Source organism: Solanum stenotomum, chromosome 6 (assembly GCF_019186545.1).
Source record: "Solanum stenotomum isolate F172 chromosome 6, ASM1918654v1, whole genome shotgun sequence".
In the NCBI taxonomy this organism is placed as follows: Eukaryota; Viridiplantae; Streptophyta; class Magnoliopsida; order Solanales; family Solanaceae; genus Solanum; species Solanum stenotomum.
This window is the reverse complement of record NC_064287.1, coordinates 2,865,841-2,892,344: the sequence shown is the minus strand read 5'-3', so window position 1 is coordinate 2,892,344 and position 26,504 is coordinate 2,865,841. Positions and strand designations below refer to the sequence as shown.

The 26,504-nt window shown below is 33.0% G+C and overlaps 4 protein-coding genes across 4 annotated transcripts; 1 reads left to right on the top strand and 3 right to left on the bottom strand.

The window, feature by feature from the left end:
- Window positions 1–261: 261 nt before the first annotated feature.
- On the bottom strand, window positions 262–1,233 carry LOC125867269 (uncharacterized). Its single transcript, XM_049547705.1, has 2 exons — window positions 835–1,233; window positions 262–744 (listed from the first exon to the last, which is right to left on the bottom strand). The coding sequence occupies exons 1-2, from the start codon at window positions 1,231–1,233 to the stop codon at window positions 262–264; spliced, it is 882 nt and encodes a 293-aa protein (XP_049403662.1).
- Window positions 1,234–3,790: 2,557 nt separating this feature from the next.
- LOC125867268 (uncharacterized) lies at window positions 3,791–4,628 on the bottom strand. Its single transcript, XM_049547704.1, has 2 exons — window positions 4,513–4,628; window positions 3,791–4,403 (listed from the first exon to the last, which is right to left on the bottom strand). The coding sequence occupies exons 1-2, from the start codon at window positions 4,626–4,628 to the stop codon at window positions 3,791–3,793; spliced, it is 729 nt and encodes a 242-aa protein (XP_049403661.1).
- Window positions 4,629–4,646: 18 nt separating this feature from the next.
- LOC125867267 (uncharacterized) lies at window positions 4,647–5,387 on the bottom strand. Its single transcript, XM_049547702.1, has one exon. It carries the CDS (start codon window positions 5,385–5,387, stop codon window positions 4,647–4,649), a length of 741 nt encoding a protein of 246 aa, XP_049403659.1.
- A 4,158-nt stretch (window positions 5,388–9,545) lies between these two features.
- On the top strand, window positions 9,546–11,956 carry LOC125867718 (transcription factor MTB2). Its single transcript, XM_049548284.1, has one exon. It carries the CDS (start codon window positions 9,969–9,971, stop codon window positions 11,703–11,705), a length of 1,737 nt encoding a protein of 578 aa, XP_049404241.1. The 5' UTR covers window positions 9,546–9,968; the 3' UTR covers window positions 11,706–11,956.
- Window positions 11,957–26,504: the final 14,548 nt, after the last annotated feature.

Below are 26,504 nucleotides of genomic sequence, written 5' to 3'. Positions count from 1 at the left end.
GGTTCAAAAAAAATTAATCACGTAAATAATATCCACAAATAAGTGGGTCGAATCGGATATAAATGGGTCGGATAAAAAAAAATTAATTTAGAGCACATATATCAAAAAACTTAAATAGATCATTACAATTGTACTCTATGAGATTTCATATCTTGAAATGTCTTAATTATAGAATCATTAGGAATACTATCAAATACATCTTTTTCTACAAAAGGCACCACACAACCACTAAAAAAATCATCACTCATTTGACTTCGCAAGTCATTCTCGATAAACTTCATTGCCGAAAAAAGCTCTTTCAACGGATGCAGTGGCAACTGGTAGAAGTAGAGCAAGTTTCACTAAGCGGAACACTAGAGGATAATTTGGATATTTTTTCATTTGGACTAATCTTTTGGAAAGATTACAAAGTCCGTTTATATCAGAGAACCTTTCATCAACATCACAAACATCAATAATGTAACTTGCAAGTTGATTCTCAAGAGTATCCATATTAAATTCATCAAAATCATCTGGATATAATTGGGTCATCCTCATTATTTTTTTGCTGTCAAAACTTGAAAATGAGTTAATTGGAATCAAACAAGCAATTCCATGGAGCAAATTAGTAGCTACCTCATTAAAACGATCATTAAGCTCTTGGAGTTGCCAATCAATAATATTGCAAAACACTTCAACACGGTAATGATGTAAGACTGTATAGTGAGCAAGTCTTCGTCGTGATCTTAAAGAGCTAACATATGGCTCCTCAAAGTTAGGTATCAAAATTTCATGTTTGGTACAAAATATAAATACCTTAGCAATTAGAGAATTTCATTCATCATCCCTCAAAACTTGCAATCTTTTCTTTGCTACTTCAACAAGTAGCATTACATTTGCAACATCTTGCTCCTTTCTTTGTAAGCATTTATTGAGCTCGTTTGTGATTGCTAATAGATCTCTCATCAAATGCAACATGAACGCAACCTCAAATGTTCGACAAGATTCAAGATGTCCCGTTGCCTTGGCTCTTTCGTCCATACTTCGTGCATCAAGAGCAAGTAATTCAAGAACTTCAAGAATAGAACTAAACATAAGAATAAAATTGTTAAAGGATTTATAATGAGATCCCCAACGAGTATCACAAGCTCTTGAAAGACCAAGTTGTTGATTCAAGTCCCTACCAGTTGTCAGTTCACTCATATCTAATGCATCTTGAATTACTACTTTTTGAGAATCTCGTAAGTCATCCATATGCTTAAAAGAAGATCCCAATACATTAAAAATATTTGAGACCAATACTACAAGTTTTTCCACTTCAACACACTTTTTAGAAACCCCAACAAGAGTTAGTTGAAGTTGATGAGCGAAATAATGTATAGAATGAGCAAGTAACATTGTCCACACACACTTGATGAACGCAAAGAATGTTGAGCAAGTAAATTAACAATTGCCTTTTTCAGGGATAATGCACTAGTATCTTCAATATGAATAATGTCAATAAGTCGCTCCATCACAAATCCCAGTCTATTAACATATCGTAATACAAGCCATTTGCTCCTTGAGTGAAACATCAAAAGATTCATCAACTAGTAAGGCAAAGTAGTCACTATTTAGTTCCTCGAGAATAACTTTAATTGTTTCTATCTTGCATGCAATCACAATATCTTTTTGAATTATTGGAGAAGTCATTTGATCATTTTGAGGAGCATGTTCAAGTACATAATCACGAATTTTATCACACTTTTTTGCATACCATGAGAGAATCTGAAGAAAATTACCCCTACTAAGTGATGATTTAGATTCATCATGACCTCGAAATGCGAGTCCTTGAGTTATGAGAAGTCTTACTACATCAACTGAAACACTTAAGCGGATATAATATTCATGTTTAATTTGATTAGATTGCCTCTCAAAGGCATATTGAATAGACTGTTGTTGTCGTAGTAAATCTTGACATTTCTTTTTTGATCAATTATGTGGGTTATTCGGTAGACCAATATGCTTGTCAAGACCACTCTTTTTATTCCAATTCTTAAATTTTGAACATGAAAATACTTCACCTCTACCTTGATTAATGTTATGATCTTTAAATAGATAGTAATACAAACAATAGGTTGCATCTTTGCTAACACTATACTCCAACCAATCATGATATACATCATCAAACCATTCATGATTAAAGCGACGCATTGCTCCAGAAATATTTGTTTGAGGGTACTCATGCACCTCCAAGCGAGGTTGACAAGGATCATTCACAAGGTATGCTCTTCTAATAACATCACGATGATTTGGATGATAATTCAATATTGGAGTTCTTTCACTGGGATCAAACTTTAAAGTATTCAAATCAAATTCTTAAGAAGAATGATTGACATTTTCTTCTTTGTTAGATTGACTATGACTATGAGAGGCTAAACTTGATTTCGATACTGGGGTAAAATACTTCTTCATTGAATATTAAGACTGAATTGTAAAGTAAAAGTTTAGTTAGAATTTAAGAGAATTAAACACACAATAAGAACTATTAAAAAAAAAAGCACACACACAATAAGGACCAAGACCAAAAAGCTTAAGCAATGGTTATTTGATTATTAAATTATATTTCTCTATCTCTCCAATTTTAGATTAAGAAAATATATAAAATTAGCCAAACAAAAAAATTGAAACTTCAATGATATCAATAAATCAGCCAACTAAAAGAAAGCACATCAAGAGATAACGAAATAAGGTATAAAGAAATCTAATAAGGAAAAAGGGAATCAAAAACTTATCGAAGTAGTTATTAATGGAGATGAAAGAAACGATTGCAGATAGACTTCAAGTTTTCAATAACGGCCAATCCAACAGAAGCAGCAAGCAACAACGACAAGTAGCAGCAAGCAACAACGACAAGTATCAGCCAGCAGCGACAAGAAGCAACCAGCAGCGTTCACGGCAGCAAGGAAGAGACAATGAAAAAATAAAACATGGAAAAATCCTAAAAGAAGAAAAGAGTTTTTTAATATTTGACTTTGTAATTAGGGATTAAACTAATAAATCCTAAATTCCCTATCAGGGTTTTAATTTTTTGGAACTAAAGTCATTTTCTGATTCCATTATTATTTTTTAAAAAAATTAAAACGCCTAAAATATAAAAGCTGGAAAAAATTGCCTCTGTCCAGATTCAAACACGCGACCTCGCGTGCAACAGCGCAAATTCTTGAACCCCCAATGCCACTGAGCTACGCCTTTGGTAGATGTTCAGGGGGCTCAATATTATATATATACACATAAATTAAAAATTTAATCATATATATATAGTGTAATTTTTTGACGATGGGAGTTCGGATAAACCCCCTTGGTTCAACGTAAATCCGCCCCTGCCCGAGCCAATCGATAATGTGTGTTAAACATCGTACCCGAGCTAACCTAGAGATATCTTATAATAAGCATGGTATCTGAGCCAATCGATAATATGTACCAGGCATGGTACCCAAGCCAACCAAGAATCACACATCACATAATCACAATCACACTTGTAAAACACTAACAAATATTACAAGTTCATTGCATGAGATTGACAATAAGATAACATTTCAATTTCATCCTTTTTCATTTTCCTAACAACATGTTGTACAAGTGATACTACCGAAATAATTAATATGCACACATAACGTAAATGAGAAACAAATTCAACCATCACCTACCTGAGAAGACTCTTCCTATACAATTTTAAGCTCATAGACCNAAATGGGTCGAATCGGATATAAATAGGTCGGATAAAAAAAATTAATTTAGAGCACATATATCTAAAAACTTAAATAGATCATTACAATTGTACTCTACGAGGTTTCATATCTTGAAATGTCTTAATTATAGCATCATTAGGAATACTATCAAATACATCTTTTTCTACAAAAGGCACCAAACAACCACTAAAAAAATCATCACTCATTTGACTTCGCAAGTCATTCTTGATAAACTTCATTGCCGAAAAAGCTCTTTCAACGGATGCAGTGGCAACTGGTAGAAGTAGAGCAAGTTTCACTAAGCGGAACACTAGAGGATAATTTGGATATTTTTTTATTTGGACTAATCTTTTGGAAAGATTACAAAGTCCATTTAGATCAGAGAACCTTTCATCAACATCACAAACAACATCAACAATGTAACTTGCAAGTTGATTCTCAAGAGTATCCATATTAAATTCATCAAAATCATCTAGATATAATTTAGCCATCCTCATTATTTTTTTGCTGTCAAAACTTGAAAACGAGTTAATTGGAATCAAACAAGCAATTCCATGGAGCAAATCAATAGCTACCTCATTAAAACAGTCATTAAGCTCTTGAAGTTGCCAATCAATAATATTGCAAAACACTTCAACACGATAATGATGTAAGACTGTATAGTGAGCAAGTCTTCGCCGTGATCTTAAAGAGCTAACATATGACTCCTCAAAGTTAGGTATCAAAATTTCATTATTTGGTACAAAATATAGATACCTTAGCAATAAGAGAATTTCATTCATCATCCCTTAAAACTTGCAACCTTTTCTTTGCTACTTCAACAAGTGGGAAGGCATTTGCAACATCTTGCTCCTTTGTTTGTAAGCATTTATTGAGCTCATTTGTGATTGCTAATACATCTCTCATCAAATGCAACATGAACGCAACCTCAAATGTTCAACAAGATTCAAGATGCCCCGTTGCCTTGGCTCTTTCATCCATACTTCGTGCATCAAGAGCAAGTAATTCAAGAACTTCAAGAATAGAACCAAACATAAGAATAAAATTGTTAAAGGATTTATAATGAGATCCCCAATGAGTATCACAAGCTCTTGAAAGATCAAGTTGTTGATTTAAGTCCTTACCAATTGTCAGTTCACCCATATCTAATGCATCTTGAATTGCTACTTTTTGAGAATCTCGTAAGTCATCCATACGCTTAAAAGAAGATCCCAATACATTAAAAATATTTGAGACCAATACTACAAGTTTTTCCACTTCAACATACTTTTTAGAGACCCCAACAAGAGTTAGTTGAAGTTGATGAGAAAAACAATGTATAGAATGAGCCGATCTACTTTCTTGCCTAATGAACATTTTAAGTCCATTGACTTCACCTTGAATATTGTTTTCCCCATCGTAACATTGTCCAGACACACTTGATGGACTCAAAGAATGTTGAGCAAGTAAATTAACAATTGCCTCTTTCAGGGATAATGCACTAGTATCTTGAATATGAATAATGTCAATAAGTCGCTCCAGGGATAATGCACTAGCCATTTGCTCCTTGCGTGAAATATCAAAAGATTCATCAACTAGTAAGGCAAAATAGTCACTATTTAGTTTCTCGAGAATAACTTTAATTGTTTCTATCTTGCATGCAGTCACAATATCTTTTTGAATTATTGGATAAGTCATTTGATCATTTTGAGGGGCATGTTCAAGTACATAATCATGAATTTTATCACACTTTTTTGCATACCATGAGAAAATCTGAAGAAAACTACCCCTACTAAGTGATGATTTTGATTCATCATGACCCCGAAATGCGAGTCCTTGAGTTATGAGAAGTCTTACTACATCAACCGAAACACTTAAACGGATATAATATTCATGGTTAATTTGATTAGATTGCCTCTCAAATGCATATTGAATAGACTGTTGTTGTCGTAGTAAATATTGACATTTCTTTTTGATTGATTATATGTGGGCTATTCGGCAGGCCAATATGCTTGTCAAGACCACTCTTTTTATTCCAATTCTTAAATTTTGTACATGAAAATACTTCACCTCCACCTTGATTAATGTTATGATCTTTAAATAGATAGCAATGCAAACAATAAGTTGCATCTTTGCTAACACTATACTCCAACCAATCATGATATACATCATCAAATCATTCATGATTAAAGCTACGCATTGCTCCAAAAATATTTGTTTGAAGGTACTCATGCACCTCCAAGCGAGGTTGACAAGGATCATTCACAAGATATGCTCTTCTAATAACATCACGATGATTTGGATGATAATTCAATATTGGAGTTCTTTCACCGGGATCAAACTTTAAAGTACTCAAATCAAATTCTTGAGAAGAATGTGATGATACTTCTGAATGATTGACATTTTCTTCTTGGTTAGATTGACTATGACTATGAGAGGCAAAACTTAATTTTGATACTGGGTAAAATACTTCTTCATTGACTATTATGACTGAATTGTAAAGTAAAATTTTAGTTAGAATTTAAGAGAATTAAACACACAATAAGAACTATTAAAAAAAAAGCACACACACAATAAGGACCAAAACCAAAAAGCTTAAGCAATGGTAATTTGATTATTAAATTATATTTCTCTATCCCTCTAATTTTAGATTAAGAAAATATATAAAATTAGCCAAACAAAAAAATAGAAACTTCAATGATATCAATAAATCAGCCAACTAAAAGAAAGCACATCAAGAGATAACGAAATAAGGTATATAGAAATCTAGTATGAAAAAAAGGGAACCAAAAACTTATCGAAGTAGTTATTAATGGAGATGAAAGAAACGATTGCGGATAGACTTCAAGTTTTCAATAACGGCCAATCCAACAGAAGCAACAACGACAAGTAGCAGCCAGCAGCGACAAGAAACAACTAGCAGTGTTAACGGCAGCAAGGAAGAGACGATGGAAAAATAAAACGTGGAAAAATTCTAAAAGAAGAAAAGAGTTTTTTAATATTTGACTTTGTAATTAGGGATTAAACTAATAAATCCTAAATTCCCTATCAGGGTTTTAATTTTTTGGAACTAAAGTCATTTTCTGATTCCATTATTATTTTTTAAAAAAATTAAAACGCCTAAAATATAAAAGCTGGAAAAAATTGCCTCTGTCCAGATTCAAACACGCGACCTCGCGTGCAACAGCGCAAATTCTTGAACCCCCAATGCCACTGAGCTACGCCTTTGGTAGATGTTCAGGGGGCTCAATATTATATATATACACATAAATTAAAAATTTAATCATATATATATAGTGTAATTTTTTGACGATGGGAGTTCGGATAAACCCCCTTGGTTCAACGTAAATCCGCCCCTGCCCGAGCCAATCGATAATGTGTGTTAAACATCGTACCCGAGCTAACCTAGAGATATCTTATAATAAGCATGGTATCTGAGCCAATCGATAATATGTACCAGGCATGGTACCCAAGCCAACCAAGAATCACACATCACATAATCACAATCACACTTGTAAAACACTAACAAATATTACAAGTTCATTGCATGAGATTGACAATAAGATAACATTTCAATTTCATCCTTTTTCATTTTCCTAACAACATGTTGTACAAGTGATACTACCGAAATAATTAATATGCACACATAACGTAAATGAGAAACAAATTCAACCATCACCTACCTGAGAAGACTCTTCCTATACAATTTTAAGCTCATAGACCCATAGGTTACCATCCCTAGGATAACATCAAATAACTTTCATAAGGTCATCATTCACTAATCAAGTACCATGCAATCCTAACCAACAATTAATAAATGCATTTATTCGCTTAGACTCTGTGCTTGAGGCCTATGTATGAAATTTCTCCTTAAATTTACAGAGTATTAAGCAATCAAAAATAGATTTAACTACTCAGTTAAGCCTAGCCAATCTGGACCCCAAGAAATTGTTGAAGAAATCTGAACACAAACTTCTAATTTTGTGGAGGTGAATCTCAACAAATCTCAACCCCTTTTGCGTTGTAATCCTCCATTTCCATTGTTCCCAAGCTTGGAGCACCCTAGAAGGGTTTTTGGAGTAACCCTTATCTTTTTTCAACTGAACAATAAGAGTAAAATAATAAAACCCGTGTTTTCTAGGATTCTCTCGTCAACCCGCTACAACAACCATGCAATTACTACGCAGCGGTGCCATAAAGAAAAAATGTATGTTGTGATCAAATTCAAATTTTAAAATTTTTGTCATATCATCTCGAATTTAATTTGCAACGTATTTAAAAAAAATTCAAAATTCTATGCAGTTGTCTTTTGATTAACAATGAAATATGTAGTTACAAACACTAAAACTACATGACTCGGACTTGATTGAAGAGTTGCTCAAAGAAGAAAAATGCACATGTCACTCAAATCTAATCAAAGACATTTTAAAAGATAGTATTTAAATATTGATTCATGACATATGATTACTAACTAAATGACTTGAATTTGATTGAAGAGTTGCCCAAAAAGTAAAATGCACATTTAGTTCAAATCTAATCAAATTTAATGATTAAATAATTTTAAAAGAAAAATCTTTAAAATATGATCAAATTTAACTATCAAACATATTTTAAAAGATAAGTCAGTCTAATTCATACCTATGGTTACTTATCAAATAACTCATATTTGCTTGAATAGTTGCTCAAAGAAGGAAAATGCACTTACCGTTCAAATTTAATTGTCATATTTAAAAAAAAAACTGATCAAATTTAATGATCGAATGTATTTTAAAAAATAAGTTAAAATCTGGTTCATAACCAATAATCACTAAGTAAATGACTCAAATTTGATTGAAGAGTTGCTCAAACAATTAAAATGCACACATCAAACTAACTGATCAAACAAATTTTGAAAAAGTAAATCTTTAAAATCTAATAAATTTTGTACTCAAAATTATTTTAAGAATAAGTCTTATAATCACTAATCAAACTCGAATTTAATTGAAAAATTGCTCAAAAAAATAAAATGCACACATTATTCAAATATGATCAAATTTAACGATCAATAAAATTTTAAAAGATTAATATTTAAAATTTGAACAAATTTAATAATTAAATATATCTTTAAAAATTATTTTAAGAATAAGTCTCATAATCACTAACCAAACTCGAATTGAATTGAAAAAATTGCTCAAAAAAATAAACTGCACACATTATTAAAATATGATCAAATTTAACGATCAATCCAATTTTAAAAGATTAATCTTTAAAATTTGAACAAATTTAATAATTAAATATATTGTAAAAATAAAATATAAAATTTGAATCACTAACTAAATAACTCGAATTTAATTGAAAAGTTAACGCCCAAAAAGTAAAATACACACACGCCATAAATGTGGGTGCACATGTTTGTGTCATCCCATCTTACAAAACGTGTCAAAGTGAAACTTCTCCTTTTCCTCATTAAATAAAATCCCTTTTATTCTCTTTTTAAATAAATACTCTCACAGAAAAGGCATGCCGACTGTTTCTCATACAAATAATATAATTTAAATTAAAAATAATAAAAATAAGTTAAAAACTTTTATGACTTAAACCTTGCTTGATTTAATTTATGTGGTTTTAAGTACTTTTACAACTTTTAAATAATTATAAAAAATCATAAATTAGTATTATATGTCATGAGTGTTATGCTTATAAGTCACGAGTTATAAGTCCATCGAGACACACTCTTAATACAAGCCCAACCATGGTTATCTATTTAACTCTTTAAAAACCTAAAACTATAGTTTATACAACATGCAGTTTGGATTTAGAAGAAACATCCCCTTAATGCCCTCTTCTCCAATCTCCTATCTTCCCTCTTTTCTTTGCAAAAAGATTAAAAAAAAATGATGTTTGAGCAAATTTGAATTTTTTAGTTTGAGGATTTCTCAAATTCCTCATAAGGGTGATAAGAGTTTTGCTTGCTCTACTGCTTCTTGAACTGCAAAAACTGGTTTGTTTTTCTCTTTTATGTTCATTTTTTTATATTCAAGTTCATATAATTTCTGGGTATTATGTCTTTATATAGTTAATGGTTACTTGGGGTTTCAAGATTTTGAGATCTGAATGTGGGGTTGTTGAATTTTGGGTATTTAAAGAAGAAAGATTGAATCTTTTTTTGAGGGGTGAGATAGGTTTTGTTTTGGATTTGATTGAAAAAGATTGTTTTTTTTTTTTTTTGAAATTTTTTGTGGGGTTTATATCAAATTGGAGGAGAGTTGGAAGTTTTTAGCATCTGGGGTTTTGTTAGAAATGACTATGTTGTGGAGTGATGAGGATAAGACTATGGTGGCAGCTGTATTAGGAACAAAAGCTTTTGATTACTTGATGTCTAGTTTAGTTTCTGCTGAATGTTCTTTAATGGCAATGGGGAGTGATGAGAATTTGCAGAATAAGCTGTCAGATCTTGTGGAACGTCCGAATGCAAGTAATTTTAGTTGGAATTACGCCATTTTTTGGCAGATTTCGCGGTCTAAGTTGGGGGAGTTGGTGTTAGGATGGGGAGATGGTTGTTGTAGGGAAGCTAGGGAAGGAGAGGAATCTGAACTTACTAGGATTCTTAATCTACGCCTCGCTGATGAGGCTCAACAAAGGATGAGGAAAAGGGTTCTTCAGAAGTTGCATATGTTTTTTGGTGGAACAGATGAAGATAATTATGTGTTTGGATTGGATAAAGTCACCGATACTGAAATGTTCTTTCTTGCTTCAATGTACTTTTCGTTTCCTCGAGGGCAAGGTGGTCCAGGGAAGTGTTTTAGTGCTGGTAAACATGTGTGGTTATCGGATATTATGAGGTCGTCTGTAGATTATTGTTCTAGATCTTTTCTGATGAAGTCTGCTGGTATGCAAACAGTTGTTTTGATCCCAACTGATATAGGGGTAGTGGAATTGGGATCTGTACGAACTATACCAGAAAGTTTGGAGCTTGTACATTCAATAAAATCTTGCTTCTCGTTGTTTTTGGCACAAGTTAGGGCTAAGCAAGCGGCATCTGTAGCAGATGTAACTGAGAAAAAAAATGGAAACAATTCTATGTTTCCCAGCTCTTTTCCTTTTGAGCAGTCAAAGGGAAATCCTAAGATTTTTGGGCAGAATTTAAAATCTGGTTCTACCGAGTTTAGGGAAAAACTTGCTGTCAGGAAACCGGTGGATAGGCCACTGGAAATGTACAGAAATGGAAACAGGGCTCCCATCATAAATACACAAAATGGTGTACACCCCGTAGCATGGGCTTCATTTGGTAATGTGAAGCCAGGGAACTCCGTGGAGCTCTATAGTCCTCAGGCACCACCAAACAACTTACGAGAGTTTGTCAATGGTGGAAGGGAAGAGCTCCGGTTAAATAGCCTCCAGCATCAAAAGCCTGGTAGAATGCAAATAGATTTCACCAACTCAAGACCCGTTGTTTCTCCAGTGCCCACTGTTGAATCCGAGCATTCAGATGTTGAAGTTTCATGTAAGGAAAACCATGCAGGACCAGCTGATGAAAGGAGGCCTCGAAAGCGTGGAAGAAAACCAGCCAATGGAAGGGAAGAGCCCCTCAATCATGTAGAAGCTGAGAGGCAACGGAGGGAAAAGCTGAACCAGCGGTTCTATGCATTACGAGCTGTTGTTCCAAATATTTCCAAAATGGACAAAGCTTCCCTCTTAGGAGATGCCATTGCTCACATCACTGACATGCAGAAGAAGATTAGGGACGCGGAATATGAGCTGGAAAGGCAAGGAAGCACCTCTGTGGATGCAGCTGATATCAACATTGAAGCTGCCAGTGATGAAGTCATTGTAAGAGCTAGATGCCCACTGGGAACCCATCCTGTAGCAAAAGTCGTTGAAGCGTTCAAAGAGGTACAGGTCAGCGTTGTTGAGTCAAAACTTGCCGTGGGGAATGATACAGTATATCATACATTTGTGGTCAAGTCCAGTGGATCCGAACAGCTAACGAAGGAAAAGCTAATGGCTGCATTTTCTGGTGAATCAAACTCTCTCTAGACATTCTCATCGATCCGTAGGATAACAAAGGCAATATCATTTTAGTTTACATTCCATTTCTTTGTTTCTGCAAAGGTTTTGGTATACAACAGTTCAGTCTAGGAATAGAGAAAATAACTAGCTATTGACAAAGTAGCGGTAATTCTTTCCTATATCTGTTTATAGTATACATGTTTGTCAAAAGAAAGCTAGATGAATCGCTTTGTAAGCTTAAATCTCTTTTGCATATGCTAGTTTTTTCATATTATTACTTGGTGTTATTAGTGTTCTTGAGTTACTTCTCTAGAATCTTAAGTCCAGGTTTTTTGTAAGTCTAGCATGAAGCTAATCAAGTAACATGTTATGTTGCTTCACTCTTCAAAAATATCGACAGTTGCATGTCAAATCTTTCAAAAGTTGGTGCATTTTTTTTTTGGAGGATTTGACACGAGTGTGACAACTTGTTTTGAGAGTTTGACCGACATTCATGTGCCTAGAGATCTTGAACCTAATCTTATATCCTTTTAGAGAAATGTTGGTTATTATGGTCTTATGATTCTTGATGATATTAAAAGAATGGTAGTATTGAAACTTGATTGAACACGAATAACTCCCTTTGGTATTCTACTCTCATTTGTCAAAGTCTTGGCGGATATTTTGTTAGTTTTGGCTCACCATTAGAAAAAAAAAAAAAAATTAGGGTGGAAAAGTAAGTGGCATGTAAATGGTTTTCATTAAACATGCCAAAAACATGTGAAAGTGTGGGTGGTGGAAGTTGGATTTTTTTTTTATAGTTTTTTCAACGAGGAAAAAGTGAAAAAGTAATTTCATAAACGTTTAGAATATGACCATAATTAGTATAGGTTTGTCATTTATAGCCATCTTTAATTATTAAACTACTACTGTTTGTGTGCGTTTTTCAAACTTTTTCTTGTGAGTTTTCTTTTAATGGCACATTTAAGAGCACTATAAGGCGGTCGGTTAAAAATATTTTCTTTCGGAAATCAAGTTGCTTTTGAAAATAGGGAAAACAAGATTCAAAATGATATTTCAAGTTTATTGTCTTCTCATCACCCACTTAACGTCCTTAACCTTCACCCCTTAACCATCCTAATCCGTAATCTCCACTCTCCATCACATCCCACTTTCATAGTGTTTTCTGAATTCTGTATAAATGCTCTTGGATACTGTTCATTTGCTTAGTTATCAAATACTAAAATATAACTATATGAACTCTACTTTTTTTTTTTTTCAAGAAAAAAAAATCTATTAAAACATTTTCCATCGTATCATATGCACCCTTAAGGGTCGTTTGGTTAGGAACAAGTTATTTCGGGATAAGTTATTTCATCATGTATATGGGATAACTTATCCCATCACTATAGCAAAAATGGTGAGACAATTAAATAATCCAAGGAGCCAAGGACTACCTAACACCTCCAATTAAATGTGAGATAAAATAATCTTGCATTTTATCCAGATTATTATACGTCCTTATATCTCACACTAAACGACTACTTAGACTAAAAAAAAAATCTCTTAAATAATGTCTAGAAAGCATGGACATAAATCTATTTGAAAGAAAGGCAGATCATCTAAAATCTAAATACCATGCATGCAATAATACAAAAAATAGAAAAACAAAGAAAAAGATTCATGTGAGTTTCTTCTTCTAGTGCTATATTCATTCAGATTCCTAGTTAGACATCAGTACAATAGCTATATACCTAATCTAAGAAAGCAACAAATTAAAAGGAAAATAATGGAGTTCTCATTTGATGAGATAGAGAGTGGGGTCATGGGGGTAAGGACTACTTTGTTCATAAATTAACTATATTTTACTAAGGAATTAGAAAAGGTTAATTGGATATTAATGGTAATTAGTATTTGTATTGACTTGTTTTCGAGGTGGAGTTTTGAGGTAATGATAAAGTTGTCTCTATGTGACCTACATATAAGAAATTTGAGAAGAATTTCAGGCACTAGATTCAAACTTGTGTTAGGATAGGATGCCTAAATTACACTCTAGAATGCATGCTGGTTCGAGCAGTGAAATCAGTTGTTAATATTTGTGTCAAAATATAGTCGGTTTAAATCATACTCTTTGGGATGTGATTTTTGCTAGGAACATGAGCTGATATTTGTATTAAAATAGCCTATCTAAATTATACTCTTTGAAATGCAATCCTTACTCGAGTAATGTGTAAACATGAAATATTTTGTGCATCGGAAGCGGACAATTATGTCTTTCATGCTATTCCAATATGTTAGGTTATCAATCTGCTTTTTCCCATAAAGTTTGTTGAGGTATTTCTTAACATTTAGGATAAAGAAGTTCAAAAAAATAAGCTAGTGGCAGTGATCGAAGGTCTTTTTTAAAAGGATAAGGTACAACTCATTGCTATATAATTTTGTATAGAAAATTGTTCCCAAAAACTATTCTTTATTTAACGAGTATTTTTTGAAAAAAATAATTTTGTTTGCAACAAATAAAACAAAAAACATTTCTAAAAAAAATTCTTCACAACTCATTCAAACGCTCAGAAAAAAAAGAAAAAAAAATAGTTAACATCAAAATTTCACATCTAGCTAGAAAATATTAGTGTTTTTTTTTATATTAAAGTATATGATCAGTTTATCTAAAATTTTAAATTGTTAAATAAATAAACTATTATTACTATACTATATCCTGACATTTTTAATATTATAGCACTCACTAGTCACTATCATAAGCAAAATGGGTAGCTTGTATTAATGGTAGACTATAGATTAATAGGGATTTTGTAAACTTATAAGTTCATCATAAAATAATTTATATTTCTAAAATTTAATATTATATATCTAGCTAATTTAAAACTAAAAAAAGTAACTTGAAAAGATAATTTATTTGATGTTCAATCAATTTGAAATTCAATTTTTTGCACTAACTCGTCTCTTATAATTAGTTTCAGGACGTGTAAGTTATTTTATAGAAATATATTTATTGATATTTCTTTTTATCAAATATTTTAATTGCTTATTTTCATTTTTAATTCTTCTATCCAAACGTGTAATATGTTAAATCAGTCTCCACACTCTAAAATTACTGAGATACTTATCAATTGACTATTCAATTTTGCCATATAAAAATATAATTCCTATTTTTTTCTTTCCTAATCAGTTTAATTAAAATATCTAAAAAAATAATCACTAGACATTTGAAAAATTTAACATTTTTTTCCGTAGTGACAATGCATTGAGTGATGGCGCGCAGTTGACTATTCAAGTTTGACAAAACACAATTGATTATTCAAGGCATAGCTACAAATAACTACCATAGTTTCTTTTTATTTTTTATTTTTTGGGGATCAACATCAATAAAGTACTAATTTTTCATCCAACAATATAACTTTAATATGTATTGTTTTTTTTATAATTTTTTAATTTACATCCAATAGTAATTTCGTCCAAAGCAATTGATTTAGAGATCATGATCTAAATTAAACATCAAGGATTTTAATTTTTTTTATGTATGTCAATAGGAATTTGGACGAATTGATTTGTTTGTTTTGTCTCAATATAGGTTTAATTTGGTTGCATGTTGTCCTTAAGAATATGTTTTTTTCCTCACGCAACATTCGATACTTATAATAGATCTCAAGTGTAATTCAAATTCAAAAGTTAGTTTAAGAAATCAGAATAATTCAAATCATATTAAAAAGATCTCTCATCTCTTATAGGAATGATATATGTTGGACTCTTCACGCATATTGTATGGTGACTTGATTATATCAGGTTTCACGTCAAAGTCTCACGGTAAATTTACTCTTTATAAAAGTAATTTTATATTCAGAGCTCAAATTTGAAATATATAATTAAAGATGAATGAATACTTATTATTTTATCGTAACTCTAGTTACTATATCAAAAATGATTTTTAGCGGCAATTAATTAACGCAATAGCTTAATTGCCACTAAATATGTATTTTTAGCGGCAATTAGTGCTCTTTGTATATGACCCTAAAGCCTTTAGGACATTAGATCTAATGACAATCAACTAATGTTGATAAATACTTTAGCACTCTTTATTAAATTAATATGTATATTTTTTACCGCTAAAAATTATTTCTGTTGTCGATGTACTCCTATTTCGTGTAAAATGTTTTACATTCAATGATTATGTTATTCCTCGAGCCTACACCCTGGCATGGACTGGCACTCGAGAACCATTGCTGGCCCCAAGCGAACCCTTGCCTGACTTACTTACTCAGTGAAAGATTTAAACATAAGAAAGAGAATCCAAATACAAGATAACTCAACAGTCTCAAAACTAAACTCAAAACGTTTCAGAAATCAACATTTAACCTAGCCAAAGGGGCAACTCAAATCTGAACATAAGCCAATAACAAGATAATGACGAATGAACTAACATCTGACTGACTATCTATGAAGCCTCTAAACAACTGAGATGGATGTCGGGACAAGACCCACGACCTCCTAATGAACTATTTAATACTCAAAGCAATAGAAATGGATCCTCCGGAAAGCAAGGAGGCTTACAACAAGACTCTGAGTGCTCAATTGGATCAACGATGCGCTGGATGTTGATCCTGGTTATATGTGTCTGCATCATAAGAAAATGCATGTCAAATGGCATCAGTACATTGAATGTACGAGTATGCGCAGGAAATTCTAAAACAAAACATAAGCTTGAAAAGAACTGAGGAACCTACCTGGCTCAACTCAACTCAACTTAACTGAACTCATTTCAATATAAAGCAGTATAAAACAAGTGCAATATAAAGAAAAACTTTTTAAAATATGGATATCAACTCTATATGTATACAAAGATACAATAACTCTGAAATGTATGTAAAAATATAAATAAATTGTATATATAAGAATACAATTACTTTTGTGAGAGTTTAATTTCTCTAACCGACAACCATTACGTAAGAGCTATTGTGATGATACAACGTTTTGCCTCACGCTGTCAGGGCCTTCTAATACCTTGCCGACTGTATAAAACCTGAACTACTAAGTGGATTCACTAGTCTATGCTAAAAGCACTAAAGGAATCATCTAAAAAGTATGACATTTCTCTACCCATGATGGCTACATAGTTTATGGGGGGCTGTAAGTTGTCTGAACTCTCCCTCATATCGGTGCTTAATACTACTCCCAAAATATGATACTAGCTTTTATGTTTAAAAACATACTTCTTTCTATGATTTGAGATAATTGCTCAAAACTTAGCTCAAAGGCTATCTTGGAAATCAAAGTTTCCTCTCTTGCTTAATTTAAAAAGCGATTACTCTTTTTTGAAAACTAGCTCAAAAGCTCTTTGGAAATCAAGGTTTCCTTTTCTTGTTTAAATGTGAAAACATTTCAATCTTTACTCTTTACTCTTTACTCTTTACTCAACTTGAACTTTAAATCTTAAAACAAAGTTAAAACATTTGAAAAAGACTTTTGGAAAACTCTAAGAACTTTTCTTGACTTGACTCTTACTTCTCTTGACTTTAATATTAACTTTCTTTGAATTGGATTATGGATTCAAGGTTCATGATCTCATGTTTATGATGATTTCATGATATTTAAACGTACCTTAGATTATAGAAATCAATTGGAAAACACAGGTACATTATTAAGGAACTAGTACGAAAAAAAGGGGGAAAATAGAGTGAATTGGCATCCTTGGCGCTCTGAGAGGCGTGAGGCGCCAGAGCCCAAAGTTTAGAGAACCCTGCTTGGGGATCTGAGAGGGGTGATGCCCCAGAGGCAAAATATCAGAGAATTCTGCTTGAGGCTATGAGAGGGGTGACGCCCCAGGCCCTTGCACTGCCTTTATTTTCTGAGTATCAACTTTAATTCCCTCTTCAGACACAATATGGCCTAAGAATGCCACAGACTCTAGCCAAAACTCGCACTTAGAGAACTTGGCATACAATTCTCTATCTTTTAGAGTCTGAAGAACTATTCTGAAATGACTAGCATGATCTTCTTCATTCCTCGAATAGATTAGTATGTCATCAATGAAGATGATAACAAGCATATCTAAATAAGGTTTGAATACTTTATTCATAAGGTCCATGAATGCCGCAGGTACATTGGTCAAACCAAAGGACATAACCAGGAACTCATAATGACCATAACGGGTTCTGAAAGTTGTCTTTGGAACATCACATTCTCTTACTCTTAACTGATAGTAGCCAGATCTGAGATCTATCTTAGAGAAACAAGTGGCACCCTGAAGTTGATTGAAAAGATCATCAATTCTCGGAAGAGGATATTTGTTCTTGATGATAACCTTGTTCAACTGGCGGTAATCTATACACATCTTAAGGGAACCATCCTTCTTTCTTACAAATAAGATCGGAGCACCCCAAGGTGAGACACTGGGTTGAATAAATCCTTTATCAAGGAGATCTTTCAACTGTTCTCTAAGCTCTTTCAACTCTGCTGGTGCCATTTTATATGGCAGAATAGATATAGGACGAGTATCTGGAAGAAGGTCTATACCGAAGTCTATTTCTTTTTCAGGAGAGACTCCGGGAAGATCATCTGGAAAGACTTCTGGAAACTCTTTTACTACTGAAACTGACTGAATAGAAGGTATCTCAACACTAGAGTCATTAACTCGGACTAAGTGATAGACACACCCCTTGAAAACTAACTTTCTTGCCTTAAGGTATGACATGAAACGATCCTTAGGCACTGCTGAACTACTTTTCCACTCTAAGACTGGTTCATTTGGAAACTGAAAATTAACAACTCGATTTCTACAATCAACTGAGGCATAACAGGCATGTAGCCAATCCATACCAAGAATGACATCAAAATCTACCATGTCTAGCTCAACTAAATCAGCCATGGTACTCTTGTGATTAACCGAAACAGAATAATCACAATAGAATCTCTCTGCTAGAATAAACTCACCAACAGGTGTAGAAACTCGCTCATGGGTCTAGCAAATCATAAACATTAAAGTTAAAGACTTGGATCATACCAATAACAACATCTGGCGAATCCTCTTGCTCTTCGCGACTTGTGCTAGCATATAGGCGGTTTGCTCCTCTGCCAGTACCTGAAGTAGCTCCTCTAGGTGCAGCTCTGTCTGGTAGAGCAACTAAAGAAGATTGAGCTCTATTGCCCCCATTACCGTTACCCTGCTTGTTCTTTAGACATTCTCACATGAAATGACCATTCTGGTTACACTTGAAACAACCAATTGAACCCTCACGACAAGTACTTGAGTGGTTCCTACCACACTTAGCGCAGACAGAAGGCTTACTATAAGCCTATGACTATTGTACTCACATTTGTTCTTTGGTGCAGGCGCACTAGCAGATGATGAAGCAGGTCCCTTCTATTTCTGTTGGAAAAATGATCGGTTGGCATTACTCTTCTGCTACCCAAACTCATTCCCTGTCTTAGCTCTCTTACTTCAAAACTCCTCTCTGTCTAACTTGATTGGTCATAGCTTAACTTAGCATCCGGGTAGCTTCACGGGATTTAGCATTGGTGACCTCCCCTTGGGATTGCACTTCTGGTGCATTAGGTACCCCTTGTTCCTGTGGTTCAATATTCCTTCTAGCGAGACGACCTCTGACAGCTCTTCGTGGAGGCATGATCCGAAAGACACGCACAAGCACGATTTAGAAAGATATTTTATAGAGATGAACTATATCGCACGAAGTAAGTATGAAAGAAGTGAAGAAATTCCTAAATATTGCAGCCCCCTAGATATAGATGTGGCGCGCTTCACACCGATAACTAGGGCTCTATAGACACGACTTCATAAACTCCGTAGGACTCTTGAACTTTGTGCTCTGATACCAAGTTTGTCAAGCCCCGAGCCTATACCCTGGGAGGGACTGGCACTCGAGAATCATTGATGGCCCCAAGCGAACCCTGGCCTGGCTTACTTACTCAACGGAAGACTTAAACATAATAAAGAGAATACAAATACAAGATAGCTCAACAGTCTCAAAACTAAACTCAAAATGTTTTAGAAATCAACATTTAACTTAGTCAAATGGGCAACTCAAATCTGAACATAAGCCAATAACAAGGAGTTAATATCTTTGATGGTCACTCAACTATCAACTTTTTTCACTGAAAGTCACTTAACTTTGATCTTCAATTCAAAAGTTACTTAACTATGAGATCTTTGCATAGAAAGTCACTCAACCTATTTAATTACTTTTTTCATTAAAATTTGTTGATGTGGAATTTTTATTTCTAACTAAAATTTTAAGAAATAAACATATATCCATTTAAACCATTTAATAACCCGCCCAATTGACCTAACCCACTAAAATATTTTATTAACACTTTTATTTTACTCTTATTCTCATAAGTTATTTTCTTGGTCTCTCATTCTTTCTCCTCTGTTTCTTTTTTTCTTTTCTTTTTTTAAAAAAATTCTCAATTTCAGCCTTTTGTTCCTTCTTTTAGTAAATCTCAGTTAAATAGGAATTAAATTGTGATTAAAATATTATTAGAAGGATGCAGGGTTGTACAGGGAGAGTTTATTAAGAGAGAATCCATGGAAAAGCTCCGGATAATGCGAGTTCAGGTTCAGGCAATATCGAGAGGCTTTTCTCGAAATAGGTTTTTTTATCCTTTTACCTTCATACGACAACTCTCATTAACAACATCATTTAAAATTATTTAAAGCTAACAATAGTAATGAACAATAACCAAAATAAAAAATAAACCGGAGACAAAATAAAAAAGAAACCGGAGATAAGAGAGAATGATTTAGTGAGATCAGAAATTGAGATACTCCTAACTAAAAGAAGGAAGAAGAGGCTGAAATTGAGATTTTTTTTTTAAAAAAAAAAAGAAAGAAAAGAAAAAATGCAAAGGAGAACAGAGAAAATAATTTTGGAAAATAAAGGTAAATTAAGAGGGTCAATATTATATTTTTAGCGGATTGGGTCAAGTAGAGCGGGTCATTAAATGGATTAAATGGATATATGTTTATTTCTTAAAATTTTAGTTAGAAATAAAAATTCCATGTTAGCAAAGTTTAATGAAAAAACAATTAAATAGGTTGAGTGACTTTCTATCCAAAGATCTCATAGTTGAGTGACTTTTGAGTTGAAGATCAAAGTTAAGTAACTTTCTATGAAAAAAGTTAATAGTTGAGTGACCATCAAAGATATTAACTCCAATAACAAGATAATGACGAATGAACTAACATCTGACTGACTATCTATGAAACATCTAAACAACTGAGATGGATGTTGGGACAAGACCCACGACATCCTAATGAACTATCTAACACTCAAAGCAATAAAAAGGGATCCTCCGGAAAACAAGGAGGCTCACCACAAAACTCTGAGTGCTCAACTGGATCAACGATGCGCTGGATGATGATCCTGGTTACCTGTGTCTGCATCATAAGAAGATGCAGTCCAAATGGCATCAGTACATTGAATGTACGAGTATGCGAGAGGAATTCTAAAACAAGACATAAGCTTGAACGGAACTGAAGAACTTACCTGGCTCTACTCAACTCAACTTAATTGAACTCATTTCAATATAAAGCAGTATAAAACAAGTGCAAAAGCTTTTTAAAACATGGATGTCAACTCTGTATGTATGCAAAGATACAATATAACTCTAAAATATATGTAAAAATACAAATAAACTGTGTATATAAGAATACAATTACTTATATGAGAGTTTCTCTAACAGACAACCATCACGTAAGAGCTATTGTGATGATACAACGTTTTGCCTTACGTTGCCTAGGCCATCCTTTACCTTGCTGATGGTATAGAACCTGAACTACTAAGTGGAACCACTAGTATATGCTAAAAAGCACTAAAGGAATCATCTAAAAAGTATGACCCTTTTCTACCCATAATGGCTACATGGTTTATGAGGGTTGTGAGTTGACTCTCCCCCAAATCGATGCTCAATACTACTCCCAAAATATGATACTAGCTCTTATGTTTAAAAATTTACTTTTTTTGTGATTTGAGATAATTGCTCAAAACTTAGCTCAAAGGCTATCTTGGAAATCAAAGTTTCCTCTCTTGCTTAATTTAGAAAGTGATTACTCTTTTCTGAAAACTAGCTCAAAAGCTCTTTGGAAATCAAGGTTTCCTTTTCTTGTTTAAATGTGAAAACATTTTAACTCTTTGGAAATACATAGTCCCCATATACTTTTGAAGAAATGAACTTCAATCTTTACTCTTTACTCTTTACTCAACTTGAACTTTAAGTCTTAAAACAAAGTTAAAACATTTGGAAAAGACTTTTGGAAAACTCTAAGAACTCTTCTGGACTTGACTCTTACTTCTCTTGACTTTGATCTTAACTTTCCTTGAATTGAATTATCGATTCAAGGTTCATTATATCATGTTTATGATGACTTCATGATGTTTAAACGTACCTTAGAGTATAGAAATCGATTGGAAAACATAGGTATGTTACTAAGGAACTAGTACGGCAAGAAGGGGAGAAAATGGAGTGAACTGGCGCCCAAAGTTCAGAGAACCCTGTTTGGGGATCTGAGAGGGGCGATGCCCCAGAGGCAAAAGATCAGAGAATTCTGCTTGGGGCTATGAGAGGGGTGACGCCCCAGGCCCCTGCCCGGGTGCCTCCGACTTTTCATCTTCGTTTTCAACTCTAAACCCTCTATTTCGACTTGGTTCTTTCCCCAAACACTTAGAATCAAATACACCATCAATATATGAAAGATTCTAATTGAATTCACGCCTAAAATCATGGATTCGGATCAAACAACTCCTTAACAATTTCAACGAATCAAGAATTCAAAGGAACTTAAACAAACCCATCAAGAACTCAATTTCTAAGCTTTCAAGAACTTAAATTCACTGAAATAAATCATGATTGGCGCGTGGGTGAACTAACCCAATACTATGTGATCTCACATACCTCATAGGGATCACCCCTTGACGAAATTCACAAGCAATTCTTGAAGAACTTGATGATTTCCTTGCTTCTCCTTCTCCTTTCTCCTCTTCTTTCCTCTTCTCTCAAAATCCTAACTCTTTTTCCAAAAGCGTAAACTAACTAAGATCAGTTTAGACTCCAACTAATAACCAAAAAACGAAATAAAATAATTGGGTAAGGAAAGGACCATAATGCCCTTCTAAAATTCGGTTTAGACTTTCCTTAACTGAACAACCCAACTTCAATTGGGAATATCTCACTCATACGAACTCAGAATCGTGCAAACTTGGTGGCATTGGAATGATTATTCCAAGATCTTTCCTACGATATCTAGAAACACACCTAACTCATTCTGAGCTAGGAGTTATGGTCATTTGAAGTTGACCAAAAACTCAACTTAACCTACTTAACAAATTTTCCAGATTTTTTTATTCTTTCCAAAATGACTATTTCCTATTTTTTAACTTCTTTCTAGTTCTTTCAATTTGCGAGATGTTACAGATTAAATATATATCCTATCTACACACTTCTATTGACTGATGACTCCACTCCACCACCAAATCAATCCCTTTTAATTAGCCTTTTGTTGGTTAAATATTATCCCACTTGCTTCATTCTTATATTATATTATTATATATCTAAATAATTCATTGCTTTGGGGTTCAAAACCACACTATACAATGAATAATTTTTGTTGCAATAATTATTTACTAATAATAATATAATTATCGATATATTATATTCAACGATAATAATTAATATATGTAATATGAATATTTATAATCCGTACTCTATATAAATGACGCTAAAGAATATTAGTTATTAATTATAACTTAGCTTTGCATTTCCAAGAAGAGAGAACAACTCGATTTCTAACTTTAGGAAGTCACATGTAACGCCATATTTCCTATTAATAACCAACATGTACGTACGGTTAGGTAGATTAGTAAGTGCTAATTTATTTTTAATCAGATATTTCTGTCCGAGGTCTGAATGTGGAATCATTTTTGTTAGAGAGCTCTTAACTACTTCTTGATGTGCCGGACTTTTCAGTGCAAATTCAAATTAAATTGGACTCTAATTAATATGATTCGTGTAGAGATAAATTTGTAGTGAGTAGAAATTTCTAATGTATTATTTGATTACATGTGCATCACGAATTATTTGAATATATTAATTAAGAAGAAATTGAAAGTCAAATATGTATGGTGGCCTCTTAAATTACTTGATAGTACGTATATGGACTTAAAGAGATTCCATTCCACAAGTGGTCAAGATGTGTTAAAAAAAAAGCCAATGATCGATAGTTACTACTAAACACCGTGTTTACCATGTATTTATTGATTTGATATAAATACAAACGTACATATTAATATTTAGTGCATGGAGAGCGAGCAAGCATGCAACGTACTTTGATCCTTCTACACGTATCACGAATAGTCTCATCACAAATACAAATTTTCTAATTATATGAAGAATTTTCAATTTCTTCAAAATAAAAGTAGGGAAACAATTTAGTAGTAGTGATCTATTGCACATGACAAAAACGTGGTGAGCTTAGAAAATAGTGTTTTCAAGGAAGAGAAAGTGATGAAGAAAATTCATAAACATTTTTCAAACTATATGGAGTAGTTTATAGCCTATGGACCTAGCTAGCAATATATGTTGAGCTATAAGAAAAATAGAGTTTTCAAGTAATGCATGTATTCTTTGTCGACTTATAGTAATAGTAGTATTATTGAATATGGAAAAAAAAACATGTGAAGAAAAGTATATGGTTGTGATGTACGGAGGGTAGATTGACTGATTTTTAGGATGACAAATTTTTGAAGATGACATGGTGCGAGCACATGTAACATGACAGTACTTTAGGTGAATCACACAGAAAAATATTTAATTAAAATTTTATAAATAGCAAATATCGAGATAAAAATAAAAAAATAAAAAGATTCCCTATCATATCATGATTCATGCTAGTTGATATAAAAGTGGGCACATTGGATTAAGATTTGTTTAATTGAGTAGAAAATATACTAATGTGTGATTTGATAACATGTGCAGCATGAATTAGATGACTAGTACTCCTAACTCTCACATAAATTATTCATAAAAATAATGAAAATTCCCCAAGTCAATATTTTGGAGCTTTTTAGTTATAATATATGGTCCCCTTCCTTTATTCGAATTTGGTATTTACAAATGGAAAGCACGAGTTGGTTGAATGTTAAGAAAAAAGCTAAAAGTCAAATCTGTAAGGTGGCCTCTCTACTTGATATAGTACTTATATGGCCTTAATTAAGAGATTCTAAGTGGTCCAAGAGGTGTAAAAAGACAACGTGAGTGGCTCAAAGAAAGAAAATTAAGCAAGAATTAGTTCATACATCACAAAGAAGATATAAATAGTTACTTTCACTCGATGTTTTGTACGTGTATATAAGTAAAAATAAGAAATTTAACTTTATATTAGCGATAACAAATTAAAAGGAAAGTTCATATCACTTATTCATAATTGAGTTATATAAGTGTGTAAATGAAAGATACATGTGTTTAGAATCTAAATATAATATTTATTGATTTGATATATATATATCGAATGGATTATAAATATTCAGCAAGGCTCAAGAGTGGAGATTTTTTGTTGAAAATAAAAGTAGGGGAACATTTTAGATTAAAAAGAAAGTGGTTTGTGGACAAAAACATGTGAACTAAAGTATGGTTGTGACACTCCTAACGGAGGCGGACTGATGAGAGTGGATCAACTACGACTGTCAGGATTTTAGGCGGGCAACGGATCCCACATCAGAATGGGAGATGCATTTGAACTATGATTTGATTATCTCAATATATATATATATATATATTTGAACCATAGATTAATACAACTCGAACTGATCTTATTCAAATGAATAAAATGCTGTAGTAACTTTGTTTACTTGATTTTGATTCTAAGTTAAAAAATAATTGACAAAATCAAATCGATTAGATAAATATCTATTTTGCACATCCTAATATTTTACGCTCTTGATTAATAAGGTAGTTAACATTAATGGGTTACTCTGTTATCAAATATTCAAATTATATTAGTTAACCGTGATTAAGCTATATATTAAGGTAAAATTATTAACTATGCTTAAGTGATAAAAATAGGAGTATTTAAAAGACATATGTTATATATATTCATTAGTTCGATAAAAACGTGTAATATAATGTAGGTTGTTTTTTCTAATGGGCTCTAGCCTGTATATATCTATGGAACCCTAAATCTATCTATTTTCTTGGATAAACTATCTATGTACACCAACATTCCAATCATATTTACTAATTCTTCTTATAGTTTGAAATAATTACATCTTATCTCACTATTTGATAATCGCATATCAGATTTCAAGTCAGATATATGTGAATCACACTAAATACACACTATATACATGTATCTGGTGTGATTTTCATATACATGGAATACCATATACACCAGCGAGATATGAGAGTGGCGAGTGAGATGGGAGGGAAGCGAGTGAGATTTGTCTATGTATTACAAATGCATGTGAATCACACTAGATACACATTATATACATGTAACTAGTGTGATTTTCATGTATCTAGGATACCATATACATGAGTGAGATATGAGAGTGGGGAGCGAGATATGAGGGAGGTGAACGAGATTTGATTATGTATCCCAGATACATGCAAATCACACTAGGTACACACTATATACATCTATCCGGTGTAATTTGCATGTATATGGGATACCAAATATGAGAGTGAGATATGAGAGTGGGAGCGAGATGGGAGCTAGGAGGCAAGTGAGATTTGTTTATGTATTCCAGATAAATGTGAATCAACTTGGATACAATGTATCTAGAACAAATCACACTTAATTTTGACTCATGTATCATGAGATAC

Bases quoted from the DNA above. Each gene is read 5' to 3' on its own strand.
- LOC125867267 (XM_049547702.1), bottom strand. From the start codon at position 5,387: ATGACTTATCCAATAATTCAAAAAGATATTGTGACTGCATGCAAGATA.
- LOC125867269 (XM_049547705.1), bottom strand. From the start codon at position 1,233: ATGGATGACTTACGAGATTCTCAAAAAGTAGTAATTCAAGATGCATTA. The intron at 745-834 runs GTTTTGAGGGAT...AACTTTGAGGAG, and splicing joins TAGCAAAGAAAAGATTGCAA to CCATATGTTAGCTCTTTAAG.
- LOC125867718 (XM_049548284.1), top strand. From the start codon at position 9,969: ATGACTATGTTGTGGAGTGATGAGGATAAGACTATGGTGGCAGCTGTA.
- LOC125867268 (XM_049547704.1), bottom strand. From the start codon at position 4,628: ATGTTGCATTTGATGAGAGATGTATTAGCAATCACAAATGAGCTCAAT. The intron at 4,404-4,512 runs GTTGCAAGTTTT...GTCATATGTTAG, and splicing joins GTTGAAGTAGCAAAGAAAAG to CTCTTTAAGATCACGGCGAA.